Raw genomic sequence first — 21,855 nt, 5'->3', positions numbered from 1 at the left:
TATTCCTTCAAGCTGGAGTATTGATCCTACATTTTCTTCTAGGAGTTTCTGGTCTAATTACTAGGTCTTTGATCCATTTTGAGTTGATTTTTGTGCAGGCTGAACCTTTGAACATTCTTGCATTGTCTCACACATGAGCTTTTGGGCAACACCATATATTCAAACCATAACACCAATTTCCCTTGTTATTGATTTTTAGCTTCATACCATTATAGTAAGATACTTGATACAGTTTCAACCATCTTAAATTTGTTAACTTGTTTTGCAGCCTAACATATGCCAGATTCTGAAGAATGTTTCATTGGCACTTAAGAACATGTATTCTGTGTTCTTAGATGGTTGTTATATACATGTCCCTTAGGTCCATTTGGTCTAAAGTACAATTCCAGTTCAATGATTCCTTTTGATTTTGTCTGCATGCTCTACCCATTATTGAAAGTAGGGTACTGAAATACCTTACTATTATTATACAGCTGCCTACTTCTCCCTTTGAATATACTAAAAGGTTTTATAATTTGGTGCTCTTATATTGTATGTTTTTTTACAATTGTCATAACCTCTTGAAAAATTGACCTCTATTATAATGTCTCTTATCTCTTGTTTATAATATCTATTTCATCTGATAACTAGTTTTAAATTTAAATATTCTTGTCCTTCACTAGATGTGCATGATTTAAACAGTACCACACAGTATTATTGTTTGCTTGTTTGTTTGGTACCAGGGATTGAATTCACAGGCACCTGACCACTAAGCCACATCCCCAGCCCTATTTTGTATTTTATTTAGAGACAGAGTCTCACCAAGTTACTTAGTGCCTGACTTTTGCTGAGGCTGGCTTTGAACTCATGATCCTCCTGACTCAGACTCTAGAGCCACTGGATTACAGGTGTGCACCACCACTCCGGCCTTTCATGTTTTCATGCTACTAATTGGCAGCCTTTTGTTTCAGCTCAAAGAATGTCCTTTAACATTTCTTGTAAGGCAAGTCTACTGCACCCACATATTCTATGACAATCACTGTACAAGAACTCCAAGATCTTTTCTAGTTTCCAAAGTTTATGACTGACTTTAGTTCTATCTATTTCTTATGCTGATTCTTTTCATTTCTGCTGATTATATTATAGGATGTGAGAGGTGGCCTTAGTCATGAATATAATTTGAGGCAAATGAAATTATGGTACCAGCAAATAAATAATAAATATTCATGTATTATAAGGCGTACTCTATCTATTTAGAACCTTGAGCATCAAGGTCTACTCTCAAATTCTTAAGGTCCCATTTCTTAAAAAAAAAAAAAAAAGTAATAGATATATATGCCCTTTTATTACTTACTGGCCCATTTATATTGGGTCAATTAAATTAAAAAGGTAATTAAATAGACAAAAGATAAACATCATTTTCCATATTTTAATTACCATTATTGCACCAATACAGCATACGCTTTATATACATATATCTTAAACTTCATTTTCAATTTTTCAGCAATTCAAATACATAATATATTATCATCTTGAGAATACAAAGAACACAACATGGAAGAAGATTGAGAAAATAGGTTCCCAATAGTTAATCACTAGTGATTCTACAGACTTTCTTTTTAGTGTTTTCTATTGGAATTTTAAAATGTCCTGCCATGGCTCTGCAAGAATAGAGCTGCCTGGAAGGGGAAGCAATGAAAATTATGGACCCAAAGTTAGAAAGAGTTAAGAATGGAATCCAGGAGAAACAATATATTTTCAAACTAAATACAAGGATCCCCCTTCAGCCAGAATGTAAATCTCCAAATAGGTGCTAAGGGAAGTAATTACATCCTCCCATCTAATTCTCAAAATTGCCCTTTAACAAACAAAATAGGTAGTGTCCATTCATCTGAGGAGGTGAACTGTCTTCACAGCATTGTAAAAGGAATGGCAGGGCAGAGGGAAAGGAAAGTGAAGGGAGAGCAATTTGCTTTTAAGATACCCTAGCTAGTGGGTATCAAAGTCCAAGACAAAACCTGTCATAATAAAGCTGTGACTCTCTAACATCCTTCATAAGTGACAATATATGTAATAGCAGCTTTCTATTGAAGAGCCAGATGGATTGAAAAAAAAAAAAATGCTTATGGAAAGGGGTCAGATACCCAGGCAGCAAGGCAATGTGGGTACTGAATAAGACTTAAGTGTTTTCAATCTCTCTGTTCTACAGATCAGGTTAAAAACACAACTCTTCAAATTAGGTCAAATAAAGGGGTGAACATAAATTAATGCTGTGCTTCAAATGCAGCAACGAGGTGGAGCTGCAAGAAATCAAACACTTCTATGGAATATAACTTGGAAAGCACAGCCTCTTGAACTTCCTCCATCCCAGAAACATCCAAAGATGTCAAAGATATTGCACTATTCAATAAACACAACAGTAGCAATGCCACCAATACAACCCTCTTATCATAGGAAAAGTCATGTAAACACACAAGAGGGCGATGGAGCTGCACCTAGCGCTGGACGTTCATTGAATAGGACAAGCCTGGAGGCTATACAGAAGAGACCCAAGATATCCATCTTTCTCCAAACATACCCTTATCAAAATTCTGAATCTGTAAATACCGAGGTCAGCCTGTCCATTTTTAGAGTCTTGGGTTAGTGGAAAAGAAAGTTTCAAGGCTTTGTCTCCCCTGAAATTGTAAAATAGGGTTTCACAAAGAGGCACACAAGGATCATGAGATGATTCTAAAATAAGTTCAAGAATTTAAAAGATGGAGAAAAATTTTACAGATTAAAGGTCATTTCCCCTCAAAAAGACACTGGTCTTTTGAACCCTGCATAGCCAGCCACAAGTATAGTTAAGATCTACTGTTCTCCTGCATTGGTAAACACCAGGAAATAACAGATACTCTCTTGGCTGTATAGCAAGTAATGACATAGAAGAGTGACATAAATCAACTTGAATATAATGGAAAAGCTATGAAGAAGATTGTCCATTAATTTTGGTTTGGGGGAGGGAAGGGGTTCCTAACCTCCCTCACAGATTGGTGCCCTCAACGTCATTTTTATTCAAGTCTGTCCTTACTGTCTTGCAATGCTATTCAAAACTGGACCCAGTTGGATGGCTGTGGTGCCTGGTTTGGAACTGAGCTGCAAGACAGAAAGATAGAGAAAGCCAAAGGCATAACATTAGCATAACTATACTTTATTTATTTATTTCCAAGAAATCACTGTCCAGAATTTCTAAAATCATACTTTGCACAAATTCTACTTACCAAGGCTTGAAATATCCCACTTAAACCTCATCCTGGAGTTTTCTTCTCCCACCATTCCCAACACAACTACATTTCTTTTCCTAGAACTCCTACAAAAGACTCTATTGTGACTTGCAAATCCCCTGCTTTCCCACATCACAGATTAATTTGACCATACAAATCTTCTAAACACTGAGTCAAAGTATGCTAGTTTCACTATGTTCACTACCTGGATGCAGTACTAAAGTCTCCCCACAAGTCATTGCTTGCAGAAACTGGAGCTGGTGCTGTTGTTGTGACAGGTACAGGAGAATCCAAATCTAAAAGGATATCTGAACACAGGTAAGAGGAGAAAAAAGAAAAAGGGACACAATAAAAATCCTGGAAATGTTCACACAAAAACCTATAAACAAATGTCACAGCAGCTTTACCTATAATTGCCAAAAACTGGAAACAACCCAAATGTCCTTCCATGGATAACATCATAGAATACTACTCAGCAATAAAAGGGAACTACTGATATACACAACTTGGATTAATCTGAAGAAATTTACTCTCAGTGTAAAAAGCCAGTCCCAAATGGTTACAAACTATATGATTCAATTTATATAACATTCCAGAAGTGACAGAGTTACACAGAAAGAGACCAGAATAGGGTTGAGGAAAGAAAGACTAAAAAGGAGATCGGTGTGGTTTTAAAAGGGTGACACAAAGGATTCCTTAGAGTTATGGAACTATTCTGTAGCCTAGTTATAATGACCAATCTGTGACTAATCAATGCATGACAAAATTGCATAAAACTAAAGAAACATATACCCAAACAAATACATGTAAAACTGGTAAAATCTAGGAGATATAGCTCAGTTGATAGAGTGTTTGCCTCGCATGCACAAGGCCCTAGGTTCGATCCCTAGCACCACACACACACCAAAAAAAAAAAAAAAAACGATAAAATCTGAATAAGATTGGCAGAGATTTCAATGTCAATTTCCTGATTATGATATTTAATAATTTTATAAGATGTCACCATTGAGGGAAATTGGATAAAAGTTACACAGGATTTCCTTGTATTAGTCTTACAATTGCATGTGAACCTATAATTATCTAAAAATAAAAAGTTCAATTTAAAAAAAACGAATTTTAGATACTATTCTCAGTGGTGATGACACCAAAAGAAGTGGTTACAACATTTTCACCTAAAAACTCCAGAAAGAGCGAGGGATGTAGCTCAGCTGCAGAACAATTACCTGGCATATATGAGGCTCTAGGTTCAATCATCGTAGAGGGCTGGGGATACAGCTTAGTGATAAAGCTCAGAGTGTGAGGCCCTGAGTTGAATCCCCAGCCTCCCTCCATTCCTGCTCCCCGCAAAAATCCCTAGTACTAAGAAAAAGAAAACAGACTTGGGCCGTCCCTACAGATGATTAGTTGCAGAAAGAGAAAACTTACCTTTAGAATTAATTCAAAAATTATTTGTATTGCCTAATACATTAAGTTAAAACTCCCGGTATCTAATATCTGGTTCTCTAATCTCAGGAAAATTCTTTTGAGTTCTAATGTTCTTATTTAACTATATCTTTTTCGCACCAGATAGTTAGGACGAACACAATTCCTTTTCTCTCAACTGACTTTGTAAAGGATTAAGAAATAATAATAATTTACTAAATGGCTACTATATCCCAAGAAATGTGCTGGGTGTTATCCTATCATTTAACCTTACCATGATGACATAGCTTTACATCTCCGTTTTGGAGAAAGAAAACTCAATGAACTTAAGAAATATTTATCAAGTGCACTCAGATATAAAGTATTAGAGCCACGATCATAATGTTGGTCTATCTGATTCACATGCCTACAAGCATCTAACCAATGAACAATGAAGGAAACAGTTTTTTTTTTAATAAATTTTCTGTCAAAGAACCCACTAAATACAGTAACTAAGTTCACCAATTTAAAAAAATAAAAAATAAAAAACTCTGATTCTGCCAAAAATCACCTTGTCAAAAAGTCACTTCTTAGCAAAAACATTAGTACTCTGTTAGAAAACTGGTTTATCCAATTACAACACTAGATATGATTTACCAAACTTAGAAGTTTTAGATTTACCTGAATTACTACCTCCATGGTTAGATTTTGGAATGGGTGGTGGAGTGACATGATTACTGATGGCAACTGAGGAGGATGGTGGGGGAATAGTGACTTTGCCTCCAGGGGGAGGAGGAAGTAAACTTAGGCCCCCAGCTCCTGTAGTCCTGGGCTTAGAAGCAGCTCCTTTCTTGGTTGTAATGTTCTAAACAGGAGGAAGAGGAGGGAGAGTGAGAGAGAAAGAGAGAGAGAGAGAGAGAAATGTCACAAACTTATAGAAGAACAGGAAAATACATTAAAAAAAAAAAAAATACTCACCCCAATACTCAACTTGATGGTCTGTCCTTCCTTGAAGCCTAGATCCAACTTGGGACGAGTATCCATTTCCTGAGATTCTTTGGAAATCTCAGATTCCTGCTTTACCCACCTTTGGGAAAACAGTAATTTACTTAGTTTGAGATTCCCTGAAAGCAAAGTCTGACACACAAGTTTGGGTATATTTAGTTTGTATAAAATGGGATTCCAAAATACAGAGTAAGGAATCAGGAAAAATCAGAAAGGAAAAGGAGATAAGAAGCTAAGAAAGAGGCCAACTGGGGTTCAGTCCCATTAAGAACCCTCTGAGAAACCATAAAGAATGTGTATTAAACTGGTCCCTCTTCAAAGGAAGGCATCTAGCCACCATTTCCTATCTCTGACAGTTGGACACTGTCCTAGAGTGGGTGTTCCTTAGTCCTCGCAGATTACACTCTTCTGCTAACCAAGTGGCCTTCAACAACTTCAGAATCCTGAAGCAGAAAAGCAGAAATATGTTTGTTCTTGAGGTAGAAAGCTGATGATATATATGGTAGTGTCTAGCAAAGCTGTACCAAAATCAAGTGGGCTGAAGACATGAATGCACAAAACATACAGCTATATAAGTTAACAAAATTGGTACACAACTCCTCACTTCATATATAGCCCTGCTGTTATCTATATTCTCCCTCCACTTCCTAAAAGCAAGGGCAAATTTTCCGAGAGGCATAAACAGAAGCATCATCACAAATCATTGTACAAGGGATCTAAAACATATTATAGACAATACAGAAAGAAACCAGAATAGATACAAAGATTAGGAAACAGGCATGAAGGGGGGAGATTTATATTCATAATGAACTAGTATACCAAATAAAGAAACCAGAAGGCCAAAGCAACAGTGCCCATTCAATTGAAAAGGGACACTCCCATAAGCATTTAACATGGTAACTAAGGACAAACTTTACTCACTTGAAGTGATCTTGCAAGGAAACATTAAAGTCAAAGGCATCTCCCCGATCTGTGAATCCAATGCCAATGAACGCACTTCGACCTGTGAAAAAGTCAGGAATACTAAGTATAAGAAGTTTCTGCCCAATGAAAATATGCAAGTTACTCTAATTATATAAAGTCTATGAATATAAAACATTTTCTCACAAGACCCACTCAGTAGGCTACATACAGTCATGGGCAAATTCTATCATTGTTTGTTTTTGTAAATAAAGTTTTATTGATACATAGCTATATCAATTATTGTCTACTGCTGCTTTCATAATACAACAGCAAAACTGAGAATTCTAGGTGCAACAGAGACTATTTGACCTGCAAAATCTACAATACTTCTTCCTGTTATAAACTATGAAGAAATGATTAAGCCAGGAGTTGTGGCACATGCCTCTAATCCGAGTGACTCAGAGGTTGAGGCAAGAAGATCACAGTTTAAGGACAGCCTTGACAACTCAGGGAAATTTGTTTCAAAATATAAAAGGCCTAGGGATGTAGCTCAGTGGTAGAGTGCCCCTGGGTTCAATCCCAGTAGTGGAAAAAGAAAGAAAGAATTGAGAATCACTGTCCTAGAAATACAGACTCAAGATAGTCCCACCAAAAACCACCACAAACCATAAAGGAGCAAAATGTGTCAATTCTTTCATTAGATATGCATAATTCACTTTAAGTCCTACCTATTAATTACCACATCTTGAACCTGTGTTCATATCTATTACAAATAACAGGTTAATACTTCTCCCTCAGCAGTTATAGCAACTTCAGAGAAAGAAAAGGAATAATTTAGTAAATAGAAGTAAGAAATACAATCAGAACAGAATTTCACTGAAGTGCCTTGTCCATTTTCCTAACTACATCCCATTCAAAATCTCAGATCCCTTACCAGTACCATCCTGGATCCGAATTACAAAGTAGCGGCTAGAATCTGTCACTGTCTCCACAGCAATACCAGGATATTGTTCTACTGGTGCCTGAGCAAAGAGCTCTCCTGACAAATAAGAAAAAGACCTCTGAGCAAAGGAAGCAAAAAATCAGAACTCCAATTAACAAGTATTTCCATTCTAGGTCCCCAACTTAAAGGTATTTATAAAAGCACGTTAAACCAAACCCCTTAATATATTAAAGGGTCACCTGCACTTTACCTGAAACTTTATCTTCGAGTTTGATATAGGCAATCTTTCCTTTTGAAGTAATTCGGAGACGACCGGTCCAATCAGGTTGGTCTAATTTCCAGTCAGATGCCCTAGAACAGGAAAATGGGAAGCCTCAGGCCTCAGGTACATTTCTTTAATATTACTAAAGCCTACCCATAATCATCTGCCACATTGCTACATGCCTGTCCTGAATTGCCTATTCTTTCTACTTACTAAATAATCAAAAAAATAATATCCATGATCTTCTTATACAGCTGCCTCTTGTTATGTTACTACTGGAGGATTTTAGAGTCTAAAAAGTGTCAACAAGAACAAGTATAAATAAAAGCCATAAAAAATATAAAATTTCTTGGAACTGGGGGTGTTGCTCAGTGACAAAGTGCTTGCCTAGCATGTGTGACACACTGCAAAAAAAAATTAAAAATAAAAATAAAAAACTTCTTTTGGGCTGGGATTGTGGCTCAGCGGTAGAGCACTCGCCTAGGATGGGCGGGACCCAGGTTCAATCCTCAGGACCACATAAAAATAAAGTCATTGTGCTGTGTCCATCTACATCTAAAAAATAAATATTTTTTAAAAAAGCTTCTTATAATGATGTTATATTCATACTACAGATTACATTGTATATAATAGTGTTTTATTAATCAGGTAGCAACAAAGTATATCTACTAATTGAAATATCCTGGGTAACAGAAGCCTTCCCAAATCACTGAGCATATTATTTTTCATTGAATACAGCCAATATTTACAGAGTGCTTTTTAAGTCACAAGCATTGTTCTAAATGCTTGTGACATAAAAGCAAACAAAACATCCTCCTTCTTATTAGACTTACATTCCAAAAAAAAAAGACACAATAAAAAGGCAACATGAGGGGCTGGGGTTGTGGCTCAAATGGTAGAGCACTCGCCTAGTACCTGTGAGGCACTGGGTTCAATCCTCAGTACCACATAAAAGTAAAATTTATTGTATCCACCTAAAACTGAAACATATTTTTTTTAAAAAGGCAGAATGATAAATAACATAACACACTATCTTAGAACGTTATAAGTGCTAAAGTAAAAAGAAAATAAAGAGGCAGACATGAATTTTGGGGAAAGCAATGGGAGAGTAAACAGGTTGCAATATTCAAGAGGGTGGTCAGGGTATGCCTCACTAGGTGGGGTGGAATGTGAGCAAAAGTTGTGAAGTAAGTGAAGGGAAATACCTAGAGGATCAAGATTTCTGAGTCCAGGGAATGGCTAGTGCAAAGATGCTAAGGTAAGAACATGCTTGGGGGGCTGGGGATGTGACTCAAGTGGTAGCGCGCTCGCCTGGCATGCGTGCGGCCCGGTTTCAATCCTCAGCACCACATACAAAGATGTATCTGACGAAAACTAAAAAATAAATATTAAAAAATTCTCTCTCTCTCTCTCTCTCTCTCTCTCTCTCTCTCTCTCTCTCTCTCTCTCTCTCTTTCTCTCTCTCTAAAAAAAAAGAAATAGAACATGCTTGGCATGTTTGAGGGACAGCAAGAAAGTCACTGTGCTTAGAATAGAGTAAGAGACCAAAAGGGAGAGGTACAGAGAGCCAGTTCATGCAGGAAGGGGTTTACAGGCTATCAAAACAACTTGGCCTTTTACTGAGTAAAAGAGGAGCCATTGCAGGCTTTCAGCAGATGTATGACATGACCTGCCTTATGTCTTAAAAGGATTAGTTTGTCTGCTGAGTGGAAAAGAGATGTATGGACATGATGGCCGAAGCACAGAGATTAGTTAAAAGAGTATTGCAGTAATCTAGGTGATTTATGATGATGGCTCAGAAAAGATAATAGCAGAACTGGCTAGATTCTAGATATATTTAAAGGAAAGAGAGTAGGATTTCCTAATGGATTGGATATGTCAGAAGAGAAAAAGAGAAGTATAGGGTTATTTTAAGAATTTTAGCCTGAGCAAAGGAGTTACCAATAACTGAGATGAGGAAGGCCAAAAGTGGAGCCTCACTGGGAATAAAGATTAGATGTTTTCTTTTGGAGATGCTGAGTTCTAGATGTCAAAAAGATTTAAGAGGAGATGTAGACTAGGAAATTGAATATATGTGAGCCCAAATTCAGAAGAAAAATCTGGAATGAAAACTCAAATGTCTGTAAAAACATTAGAAATACTAAAATGTATACTCAGATGATATGTGTTTAATGAACTTGAACAAAATCTAACTATTACTTATGGTGGATTTTTATGAACATTTATAAAATTGTGACTTGTTTTGCCAGGAGTATAGAAAAGGGAGAGGAAAATAAAAGTTATTAATAATGCACCCCTTAAGAACCTGAAGACTAATACTTAGAGGCTAAAAAAAGTAACAATAAGGTATATATGAACAAAAATGAGTTTAACATAATATGCAAAAGGCTGAAATGAAGAAAGTAAAAAATGTAGCACAGGTTTTTGACAGGATTTGTAAGATAAATTCTTATCATTCCCTTCCCTTTTGATGCTCTGCCCTCCAAGACCCTCAAGTATCTGAATCTGATCTAGATTAGAATACTCTACAGATCCCCTCTATTAATTATTTATATACTAAACGTTTACTTATTCTGGTCATACCAAAAGCTAGACTTAAGCATAAGTGAGCTATTGAAAATATTAAAAACAATCCTACTGCATGTATTTCTTCCAGTTCAGACTCTTTGTCTTTTTATCTAGTACCCAATTCTCTTATTGAAAATTAGCAAATTCTCAGTAAGTAAAATGGATATTCATTACAGCAGTTTCCCTAAGCCATGAGCCTTAGTTCCTCTCCTACTCCAAAACCTAGCCTAAAGAACTCTTGGTTTTGCTGGTCTTTTGACAATACTATGAACTGATTTCACAAATTTTCATTTTCATAAAACTGTATGTAGGGGCTGGGGATGTGGCTCAAGCGGTAGCTCGCTCGCCTGGCATACGTGAGGCCCGGGTTCGATCCTCAGCACCACATACAAACAAAGATGTTGTGTCCACCAAAAACTAAAAAATAAATATTAAAAAAATAAAATAAAATAAAAAATAAAATCAAGAGTCACAACTCATTCAAAGTTAATATTTATTAAAAAAAACTGTATGTATAAGTCATTACTATAAATCACAATAAGTTTCCACATGTACCTTTTATTAAACCCTTAGAGCAGTCATGAAAAGTATGTCTGCCCACTCCTTTTCTCTCTCAATAAAGGAAAATAATGCCTAATTTCAGTAATAATACCTAATTCAAAGTCCAGTATTCTTTACATTAAAATTAAAATACTACAGAATTTAATATTAATTTAGGTAGGGGAGGAAAGTAGTGATGAAGGAAAAAAAAATTTATAGAATGGAAAATCATTTTCTATTCATTTATAAATTTCTGATCAACCTATATTTTCCTTCTCTTTTGGTCCAAAAGTCTGATAAGCAGTGACTGTTTAGGAAGCAACAGTTTATATAAAGTCATTTTATTCCCTTTGATATTACTTGTCACTCAAAGGTAGGAATCCCCCTGATTGCTAAAAAGCCCAATTTGTCCTTTAAAGGCAGCCTAAAGAATAAATCATGCTCATAATGTAAAATGGGATCTGGGAAACAATAAGAAAGACTATTCAGACAAAGAAAAAAGTAAATTTATAAAGTATCTATTATACGCCTGGCATTAAGCCTATTCTTATAAAAATTGAGAAAATCTTACAAGGTAAGTACTGCTATATTCATTTTTACAGATAAGAAGCCTAAAGTTTGATACAGTTAAGTGATTTGCCAAAGGTAACTCAGCAAAGAAATGAAGAGATACAATTCAAACTTAATTCTGCTGTATTCATTCACCATACTAAAGAAGAAAAGACAAAATGCCTATTGAAGGTTAAAAATTCTAATAATCATGGAAAACACAGGAGAATAACAGGAAAGGGTGTAAAGGAAAATTAAGAAATTGCTTTAATGGCTCATTGTAATTAACTGATATATAAATAAAGGCTTACTGATAAACCAGAAAGTAAAGGTAAAGAATGCAAATAGGGGGCTGGGGATGTGGCTCAAGTGGTAGCGCGCTTGCCTGGCATGTGTGTGGCCCGGGTTCGATCCTCAGCACCACATACCAACAAAGATGTTATGTCCGCCGAGAACTAAAAAATAAATATTAAAAATTCTCTCTCTCTCTCCTCTCTCACTCTCTCTTTAAAAAAAAAAAAGAATGCAAATAGGTGAGAGTGAAGATGTTTTTAAATGCCTGAAGTAGAATATAAAAAATAGACTTCAACTTCAATGTGTATCAGATCATTTAGAAAGTCTTAACTCCTGAAAGTTCAAAGTCATGAGGTATTTGACCTTATTTAGCAGTTCAAGCTATGTCAATTTATATGATCAGGTTTATCTAAATTATCTAACTAATTTCTTCTTTCATTCAGCATTTACAGAGTGCCCATTAAGTGTCGAACACTGTGCTAGACCCTAAGAATACAAAATTTAAAAAGACCTCAGATTGTTGACATTTTACCTACTCTGGAGAAACAGGAACATGAACAATCCACTACAAAAGAGAATGTAGAGCACTGAAATGGAGACAACCAAAGGGTACCAATGAAACACAAAGAGAGCATACCTAAATCAGAAAGGAAGAGTCAGGCAGGGCTTCCCAAAGAAGGTTATGTCTAAGGTGAGTCAAAATTATATATTAACCGTAAATACCATCAAAAACCATGATTTCTATATATGGGGTCTAGCTGACAGCTTCTTGAAAATAGAACTAGTTCTTTAAAAGGTAAACTCACAAGGGCCCAGTGCATAAGTCTGCAAGTACAAAGATATTGCTTCATGATAAATGAACCTCAGGTAAAGAGGCAAAACGGACCTATGGAGAAGATAACTTTTCAGCCAAAGTAATGGTAAATACCAAGAGAAAAATCATTATGGTAATATGAATAAGAGAGAGACATAAGAACAGCATGTGTAATTATGATGCTTTGATGTTTCTTATACTCTTTCCTATCTACTATGATTTCATTTTTCTCTCCAAAACCTCACTCGATGTACATAAGAGCATTTTTTTCTATTTCACAGATGAAAAAACTAAGCCTTGGAGAGGCTTAAGATTTCCCCCCAAGTTATACAGGCATTTAATGCCAGGGCTCATACTCATATTTTTTAAATTTCTATGCCAGTGGATTATCTTTCAACTACATAACATTGCACTACTCAGACCTTCATAGTTACTGGATTATGAGGTTGTTAGTTAGGCCCTACCAAGAAAATGCTGCATTAATCCTGGACAGAAACACTACAGAAAATGAGAGGAAGGAAAGGAAGACAAAAAAATACAATATAACCAAGAAAATATATTGAAAAGAAGCATAATAGACAATCATTGGAAAATTTATGATCATTATATTTGCCACTAGCAAAACAATCTTAGGAAAAACCGAACGACGAATAATGATACTTGATGTGAGACTGACAACAATACAAAAGATAAATTTGATCATCCAACAGTGACCAATAACACAATGATTACCCACATGTGTGCAGTGGGTACTGGAAATGTATTTGTCAGGGATTGGGGAGAGAGGATTACAAGCTGAAGGACGCACTTAAGAACGAACAGAAGGTGAATGGCGATGGAACAGATATGAATGGATGTGGATGATGGGGAGCATATGGATGTCCCAAGAGAGATGGGGGAGGAGAAGTGGAATGATTCGGGATGGTAAAAAAGAAAAAAAAAAAAGGATAACTGGCGGAAACAAGACCAATGATAATGAACTATGTAGAAGTGGAACAAGAGAACAGGACGGTAAGAGGGTAAGCTAGCAAGGTGACAACCTAGAGCAAAGACAGCGTGCTACTTTAAAAACAGAAATGTCATTCCCGACACGTGTGCGGCGGTGCCTCAGAGTTGGTACCTGTAACCGCGGTTGGAGGCCCGGGGTGGAATCCGGTAGACGCTGACGTCCGGCTTTACACACAGCACAGATTCATACTCCAACTCGGCCGCCATCTTGACTCCGGTCTCCGCGTCGCCAGGGGCGGGGCGTAGAGCAGGGGGCGGGATGTTGAGGATGGGAGTTGCGTAAGCGACTACTTCCGCTGCGTCACTTCCTCCCGAGTTCGGTTTCAATCCTGAAATTAACCTCTTCGATGGCGCGGGTTAGGGGATCCATATTGGAACCTGGGAACACTGAGGATACCCTGTTCACCATCTTGAGTAATGGCAAAATGCCTTCTCGGCGAACGACTTACGTTATGAAAATCTCTGTCCCGTAGAAAGCGCCATCTTGCCGGCAGGTCCCCGCATCTCTCAGAAGGACGGGACCTCATCTGGAAATCTGGCTGAGTGCCTTCCAAGAGCCACGTTTTAATCATAGGTTCCTGGCAGGAAAATGATACCTCCTCTTGTGGAATCTCATACCCGGTACCTGCGGGAAATGTTTGGGACACTCATGGACACGTGCTTTTTACCTTCCAGAATCTGTTAAAAATGCCCAGCCTGATTTTTTTTTTTTTTTTTTTTTTTTTTTTTGTCTGAGAGCAACTCCTTACTTCGGGCTTTACAGAACGACACCTTTTGAAATATTTTGCTGTGCTTTCAGTGTGTACTGTGATTACCTTTTTGGAAAATTTGACCCTGATACGCTTTAAATGGAATCAACCGATTTGTGATAACTCAGGAAGCATAATGAACTATGTAATGGCTGCTATTTGCTCCTGCTTCTATAATGATAAATACTAAGGAACTCTGTACTGTGTGCACTCCAAATGTAAACTTACCACAACACTATAACTTAGAAATGCTTTAATTAGCACAGATAGCAAGTGCCAAAACCTAGATTGGAGCTCATTTGTGTGACTAAGCAAGTGGCAGTTTTCAACACTTAATTGTATTGACTGGTTGAATTATACCTCTAATTTTTCAACTCTACCTAGAAAAATGATATCTTAAAATATTAAAAGATTATAATTTTGTTACTGTTGAGGAGGAGGAGCTTGGACTATTCCCAAATACTGTTGGCAGAAATGTAAATTACCACAGCGTTTTGAAGAAAAATCTAGTGGAATTAACCAAAATATTAAGTTTATGTAACCTTCAATTTAGCAATTTCACTAATAGGTATTTTAGAGAAATCCTGATATGCATAAAAAGGTATATGCAATGATGGTTATTTCAGTAAAGAAATATTGGAAAACATGAACTATCAATAGAAAATGGTTAGTGGCATATCTGTTACTATGGGGTGATTTGCCCTAGAAGTAAAGAAAAATACACACACACACACCTATTAAGGCCATTAAAAAGAATCCAAGTAGCATGGTGTCACATGCCTATGATCCCAGCGACTTGGAGGCTAAGGCAGGAGAATTAAAAACAAAAGAGAGATCCAAGATTTAAAAAGGGGGGGGGGGGGACTGCAAAAACAAAACGAAAAACAACTATCAATTTATGTCAAAACACAAAAATTACATGTGTAGGGCTAGGGACATAGCTCAGTTGGTAGAGTGCTTGCCTGGCATGAACAAGGCGTTGGGTTCAATCCCCAGCACCACAAAAAAAATAAAAAGAAAAAAAATTAAAAAGATTGTGTGTCCATCTACAACTAAAAAAATAATAATTTAAAAAAATTTTGCCCTGGATGGATGCAAGATTAAAAAAAAATAAATTACATGTATATGCATGTAAGTGGATTTAAAAGGGTTTCAAAGAATAGAGGACTGGATGGGAGAAATATTTTATACCCCATATATTTCTCCGCTTTTCCATAATTATAAAAAGAATAAATAGGAAAGATAGTAGAATGAATCAGACATAACTTTCCTATGTTCACATATGAATATATAACCAGTGTAACTCCACATCACATACAACCACAAGAATGGGAAGTTATACTCTATGTATGTCAAAATACATTCTATGGTCATGTATAACTAAAAAGAAAAAAGTTTTTAAAGAATAAACATAGCTGGGCTGGGGATATGGCTCAAGTGGTAGCATGCTCGCCTGGCATGTGTGTGGCCCAGGTTCGATCCTCAGCACCACATACAAAGATGTTGTGTCCGCCGAAAACTAAAAAATATATATTAAAATTCTCTCTCTCTCTCTCTCCCTCCCTCCCTCCCTCCCTCCCTCCCTCCCTCTCTCTCTCTCTCTCTCTCTCTCTCTCTCTCTCTCTCTCTCTTCTCTTAAAAAAAAAAGAATAAATATAGCTACCACCTTCACTTAATACATTTTTAAAAAGAAGTAATGAGAGGGAAGTGGACTATTGTTTCTATTTCTGACCTTATGATCTCACCTGAAACCTAAGTCATGTGACTATACCACAAGATACATTCCCTCCCCCTTCTGTGTCAACAGTCACTATCACTTATTGTTCAATTTTTTTACTGTTTTATATTCTTCCTCCCAAATCTTTCCATCTTAGAGACTTCTAGTTTCATATTGTTAAATCTTCCTAGCCACACACTCCTCTGACCTAGAAATCATCTTTAACTCTTATTTCATCTCATGTCCTTGCTCTTCATCAGGTTTTTTCACACCCAAAATGGCTCCATTTCTGAAATCTTGGACTCTGTATCTAGCTTATCACAGACTCTTATCCTAACTTCTTTCACAATTGAAGTCTCATTACAGCTTGTAATTCATCATGTCATGCAATCATATTAGCTTTCTCCTTTTTATTCCTCTTTTCTGTTTCAACTCTCCTTTTGCCAGTATCCCTAAACCCCCTTTGCTCTTTTACCACAGCCAGCCAAAAAGACTCCAGTAATGTATACTCCAACCATGCACCTCCATTATGCCCCCAAGAACAAATTACATAACGTTAGGGATTGGTATACATAAAACTTTGTGGTACAAGTCTTAGATTTGCCCAGAGATTTGGCCTTGATAATTACCAATCTTATGCCTTTCAATGGTTGTTCCAAACATTAGTGCTCTTTTCAAGCTTACAGCTCCAAGCTTTCTCCTCTTCTTTCTATACAGATAAATCATTTTACTATTTCCCTCATAAAATAAAATTTCTGTGAACTCTCTGAACTTAATGCCACTGTATTCTTATTCTTTAGCATCTTCACTTATAGTTCCCCCTATCCACTTGTGCATGCCCTGAATTCTTTACTCCCCAACCTTTTCAGGAACCTGACTTCATTGTCTGTTTCCTTTCTTCTCTGTATCTTAGAACTCTAATTTTTCCATTCACCCTTTTCTCTCAACATATAAGTATATAAGTATATTCAGGTTGTTTCCATCTTTTAAAAAAAAAAAAAAACCTTCTATTTAACCATTTCTACTTGCCTGGCATGTGTGAGGCACTAGGTCCGATTCTTAGCATCACATATAAATAATAAATAAATAAAATAAACATCTATCAACAATTAAAAAAATTTTTAATTTCCCTTGTCTTACTCTCTCAGTACAAATTTGAAGTTTTCCACCATTCACAGCCAATTGAAAGTAGTTCATACTTGCTCTTTCAACTGGCTCATCTTTTCAATTCTTTTTTTTTTTTTTTCAATTCTTAATTCACTATTCTCAACTTCTGTTCCTACCTTCCCATAATAGTGACAACAGTTATCACTAAGGTTACCAGTGACCTTCAAGTTAGCAAATCTAGTAGGACCATTTAAACTATTCATAAAATTATAAAATATATCTTGTTTTTGTTCCCTCCTTTTTTCCTACTCTCACTCCCCTAATTCAGGCCCTTATCATGAATTAAGGTAATGAATATTAAGGTAATGAATATAATACCCCCCTAATGAATTAATGGTAATGAATATTAAGTCCAGTCTAGACTGGACTTAATATTCATTACCATTCAACCATAACTCTACTTTCCCTTTATCCATTTTATCATAAGCAAAACTCTAAATAAAATCGCTCCCCTGCTCAAAATATTTTAATAACTTCCAAATAGTAGTTAAGATAAAATGCAAACTAATGCAGGGTAAATAACTTCCTTCACTATTTAGCCCTGGTTTATCATAAAGTTCCAGCCTTGCCCAGCTTTATCTCTGACTTCCTACCTTTAATTTAAAATGTGAGGGCTGGGGATGTGGCTCAAGCGGTAGCGCGCTCGCCTGGCATGCGTGCGTCCCGGTTCAATCCTCAACACCACATACAAACAAAGATGTTGTGTCCGCCGATAACTAAAAAATAAATATTAAAAAAAATAAAATAAAATGTGAGAAATCTTGCCTGGTGTGGCGGTGCACATCTGTAATCCCAGCACCTCAAGGCTGAGGCAGAAGGATCTCAAGTTCAAAACCAGACTCAGAAGATTAGTGAGGCACTTAGCAAAACAGCAAGACCCTATCTCTGAATAAAATATAAAAAACGTCTGGGGATGTGGCTCAGTAGTTCAGCACCCCTGGGTTCAATCCCTGGTAAACCCCCCTAAAAAAATTAGTAATCTTCAATTTATGCTTTCTTAACATGTCCATGTTCTTTACATCCTTTATACCTTTGCATGCATTAAACTTTCTACCTGAAACATTCTCCTCTACCCTGTCAATTTGGCAAACATATACTTTTAAGTATCACCTCAAATAATACCTTCTTTTGAATCTTTGCCAGGTACTTTGGATAAATTTCTCTAATGCTTCTACTTGCTTGCTTCTGTTATGCTCAATCTTTTGTGCTTTATGTGTTACTATGCTTTAATATCTCCCGCTAAAGCATAAGCTCCATAAATGCAGGAAACTTACTTTTTTCATCTTTTATCTCCCAACACCCAGTTCAATACTCTTCACAATCAAGGCATCCAATAATAATTACTGAATAATACAAATTTTCAATTTGTCTAATTACTTGACATTAATTTGGCTATTTATTAAATAAATTGACTTTATTACTGAAAACTTTTCTCACAGAAAACTCCAGCATCAGCATAAATAAACTATTTTTGGAATAAATCCTATATAAATTATATATATATATATGTGTGTGTGTGTGTGTGTGTTATAGTGGACACAATACTTGTAAATATTTTTAATAAATCCTATATAAATTTTATATATATATATATATATATATATATATATATATATATATATATATACACACACACATTGTAGGTGGACACAATACCTTTATTTTATTTTTATGTGGTGCTGAGGATCAAACCCAGTGCCTCACACATGCTAGGCGAGCTCTCTACCACCATGCCACAACCCCAGCCCACAAATTCTTTATTTTTTTTTAGTTGTCAATGGACCCTTAACATTTATTTATTTGATTTGTTTGTTTATATGTGATGCTGAAAATTGAACTCAGTGCTTCACATTCTCTAGGCAAGCACTCTACCACTGGGCTATAACCCTAGCCCTCGTATACAAATTCTTATGAGAATATAGAGGAAAAAAAGCTTTCCAGTTAATCTTTATGAAACCATCATTAGCTTGATACCAAACCCATACAAAATGTTAGGAGAAAAGAAAACTACAGACAGCCCTGGTGGCATATGCCAATAATCCCAGCCATTCAGAAGGCTGAGGCAAGAAGATCACATAAGTTTAGGAGGATCACAAGTTAGAGGCTTGCCTCAGCAACTTAGTAAGACGCTGTCTCAAAATAAAAAGAGGTAGGGGTGGCTCAGTGGTTAAGTACCCTGAATTTAATCCCTGGTACCAAGGTAATAATAATGACAATAATAATAATATAATGAAATAAACAGAAACGGCTGGGAATATGGCTCAATATTTAAGCTCCCCTGAGTTCAATCCCTGCTACTAAAATAAAGTCTTAGCTGGAATTACCTCTTCTCACCACTGGATAGCAGTAGCTACACAATTCAAGGATTTCAGGTTGGAGAATAACTGCTGAAAATCAGGCTAATTTTCTTTTACGTGTGACTTTCCAAGTACTTGTGTCTTAACCAAGTTCAACAAAAGCACTTTTGTTGGACATGATAAAAGCTTCACGCATCTCTAATCTTGATTACTTTTAGACATACTATACACATGAGGTCTGGGGTTGTGATTCATTGGTAGAGTGCTGGTCTCAAAAGTTCGAGGCCCTGGGTTTGATCAATCCTCAGCATCACATAAAAATAAATAAAATAAAGGTATTGTGTCCAAATACAACTAAAAAAGGAAGTATTTAAAAAATACATATATACACATGAAAATAAGTCATAGTTTTTTTGACTTATCCCTATCTCACATAGTTTCTCACTCTTCTTTATCCACACACACAAAAATTATATTACAAGTTTTTAAATCTGACTTGCCTTTGCTCAGAGTACTGCTATCAATGGTATTCATTAAAGTATAATTTTTTTAATGCTGAAGTTGCTACATGGACAGTGATAATAAAAATTATATAGCCATGTGGGGGTTATGTCTGTAATCCCAGTGATTCCAAGGTCTGAGGCAGGAGGATCTCAAATTCAAGGCCAGCCTAGGCAATTTAGCAAGACCCTGTCTTCAAGATAAAAAATAATAAGGGCTGGGAATGTAGTTCAGTGGTAGAGCACCCTGGCTTCAAACCCTAGTAAAGAAAAAAAAAAATGTCTTTCCTAAGTATGCAAAGATATATATGAAATATTCATTGCAGTGTCACTATAATAAAAACTCAACTAATCTAGTCAGGCACCGTGGCACACTGGTAATCCCAATAGCTCAGGTGGCTGAGGCAATTTATCGAGGTCTTCAGTAAGTTAGCAAACCCGGTCTCAAAATAAAAAATAAAAGGAGCTGGAGATATGGCTCAGTGGTTAAGTGCCCCTGGGTTCATTCCCTGGTAAAAAAATTAATTAATTAATTTAAAATAAAGCTGTGTATGGTGAAGCACCCTGTAATCACAGCTACTTGGAAGGCTGAGACTGAGACTTTGAATTTAAGCCCAGCCTGAGCAATATATAGTGAGACCCCCATCTCAAAAAAAAAAAAAAAAAAAAAAAGCCTTTCTTGGGACTAGGGGGTATAGCCACTGGTAGAGCACTTGCATAGCATACCCAAGGCCCTGGATTCAATTCCCAGAACAACAACAACAAAAAAAAAAAAAATAAGTAAAATATTTAGGCTTCATAGGCATAAAAGAATTATAGAACAGTAGTCAAGATATTAAACAAGGACTGGGAAATATAAAGGGTAAGAGAAACTTTTTCATTTATTTAACCCTACTTTACACTATTCTTATAATAAGAGTAATAAATTATAAAACATGAAAATAAAACTAATATCTGATCAGGCACCATGGTACCTGCCTATAATCTCAGTGGCTTGGGATGGTAAGGCAGAAGGATAGCAAAAAAGCAAAAGAGGGCCAAACTCACTTTCATCACAAGCCCACTTTCAGACAACTTACGTTCTTCCATGACAACAACATCAGTTTAGTCACGGAGGCTCTGTCCTCAAGATCTAATCATCACACAGGGTGTGGTGGTATGTGCCTGTAATCCTAGTAGATTGGGATGCTGACGCAGAAGGCTTGCAAGTTCAAAGCCAGCCTCAGCAAATTAGAGAGACCTTGTTTCAAAATAAAAAGGGCTGTGGATGTGGCTCAGAGATTAAGCACTCCTGGGTTCAATCACTGATACAAAAAAAAAAATCTATACATATCAAATAAAAGCATTAAAGAATGTAGCAGACAAAAAGTAGTTACTTTTGGGTACAGAAGGAAATAAAATGTTTTGCAAAGAGTATGCCAAGAGTTTATATTCCATTTTAATGTCTTATAACTTTAAAAAATCACCCAAATATAGGAAAATATGAAGTCCCTGATAAAGCTAATTAATTCTGACTTGCTAAAGCTAATGTTAATTATATTTTTTGTACACTTGTTCATTTTAAATTTTTCATAATAATAAAATGGGTAATAGGAGACCAATGGATAAAAATAATAAGGTAAATAATAAAGAAATGACCTGAAAAATTATTAAGTGATATATGAGTTGCAAAATTTTTTATATTGTTAAAATATACAACACACTCAGACTTAAATGTACATAGAAAAATTGGAAAAAATATACCCCTAACATTTTTTAGCAGTCACCTCTTAGGAAATGGACCTAGGATAGGAAATAGCTAAATAATTCTAACTACTGTATAAGTGTTGACATTTTATTTTTACAATGTTCAAGTATTGGTGTTGTGATTCAAAACATGCAAATTTTAAATTTTGA

General features: G+C 36.1%; 1 protein-coding gene across 1 annotated transcript; it reads right to left on the bottom strand.

Annotated features, from left to right (window-relative positions):
• Positions 1-2,083: 2,083 nt before the first annotated feature.
• On the bottom strand, positions 2,084-13,797 carry Necap1 (NECAP endocytosis associated 1). The gene is made up of 8 exons (XM_005341715.4): positions 13,642-13,797; positions 7,745-7,845; positions 7,486-7,590; positions 6,570-6,651; positions 5,622-5,730; positions 5,325-5,508; positions 3,448-3,550; positions 2,084-3,114 (listed from the first exon to the last, which is right to left on the bottom strand). Exons 1-8 carry the CDS (start codon positions 13,734-13,736, stop codon positions 3,066-3,068), a joined length of 828 nt encoding a protein of 275 aa, XP_005341772.1. The 5' UTR covers positions 13,737-13,797; the 3' UTR covers positions 2,084-3,065.
• Positions 13,798-21,855: the final 8,058 nt, after the last annotated feature.

This window comes from Ictidomys tridecemlineatus, chromosome 6 (genome assembly GCF_052094955.1).
Source record: "Ictidomys tridecemlineatus isolate mIctTri1 chromosome 6, mIctTri1.hap1, whole genome shotgun sequence".
In the NCBI taxonomy this organism is placed as follows: domain Eukaryota; kingdom Metazoa; phylum Chordata; class Mammalia; order Rodentia; family Sciuridae; genus Ictidomys; species Ictidomys tridecemlineatus.
The sequence above is the reverse complement of the archived record's forward strand: the minus strand, read 5'-3'. Positions and strand labels throughout refer to the sequence as shown.

What these genes read in the sequence shown, in the direction of transcription:
- Necap1 (XM_005341715.4), bottom strand. Translation starts at nt 13,736, where the DNA reads ATGGCGGCCGAGTTGGAGTATGAATCTGTGCTGTGTGTAAAGCCGGAC. An exon ending in TCCTTGCAAGATCACTTCAA is followed by an intron (nt 5,731 to 6,569) that starts GTGAGTAAAGTT and finishes GTTTTCCCAAAG; the next exon opens with GTGGGTAAAGCAGGAATCTG. An exon ending in CCATGGAGGTAGTAATTCAG is followed by an intron (nt 3,551 to 5,324) that starts GTAAATCTAAAA and finishes ACCTGTGTTCAG; the next exon opens with ATATCCTTTTAGATTTGGAT.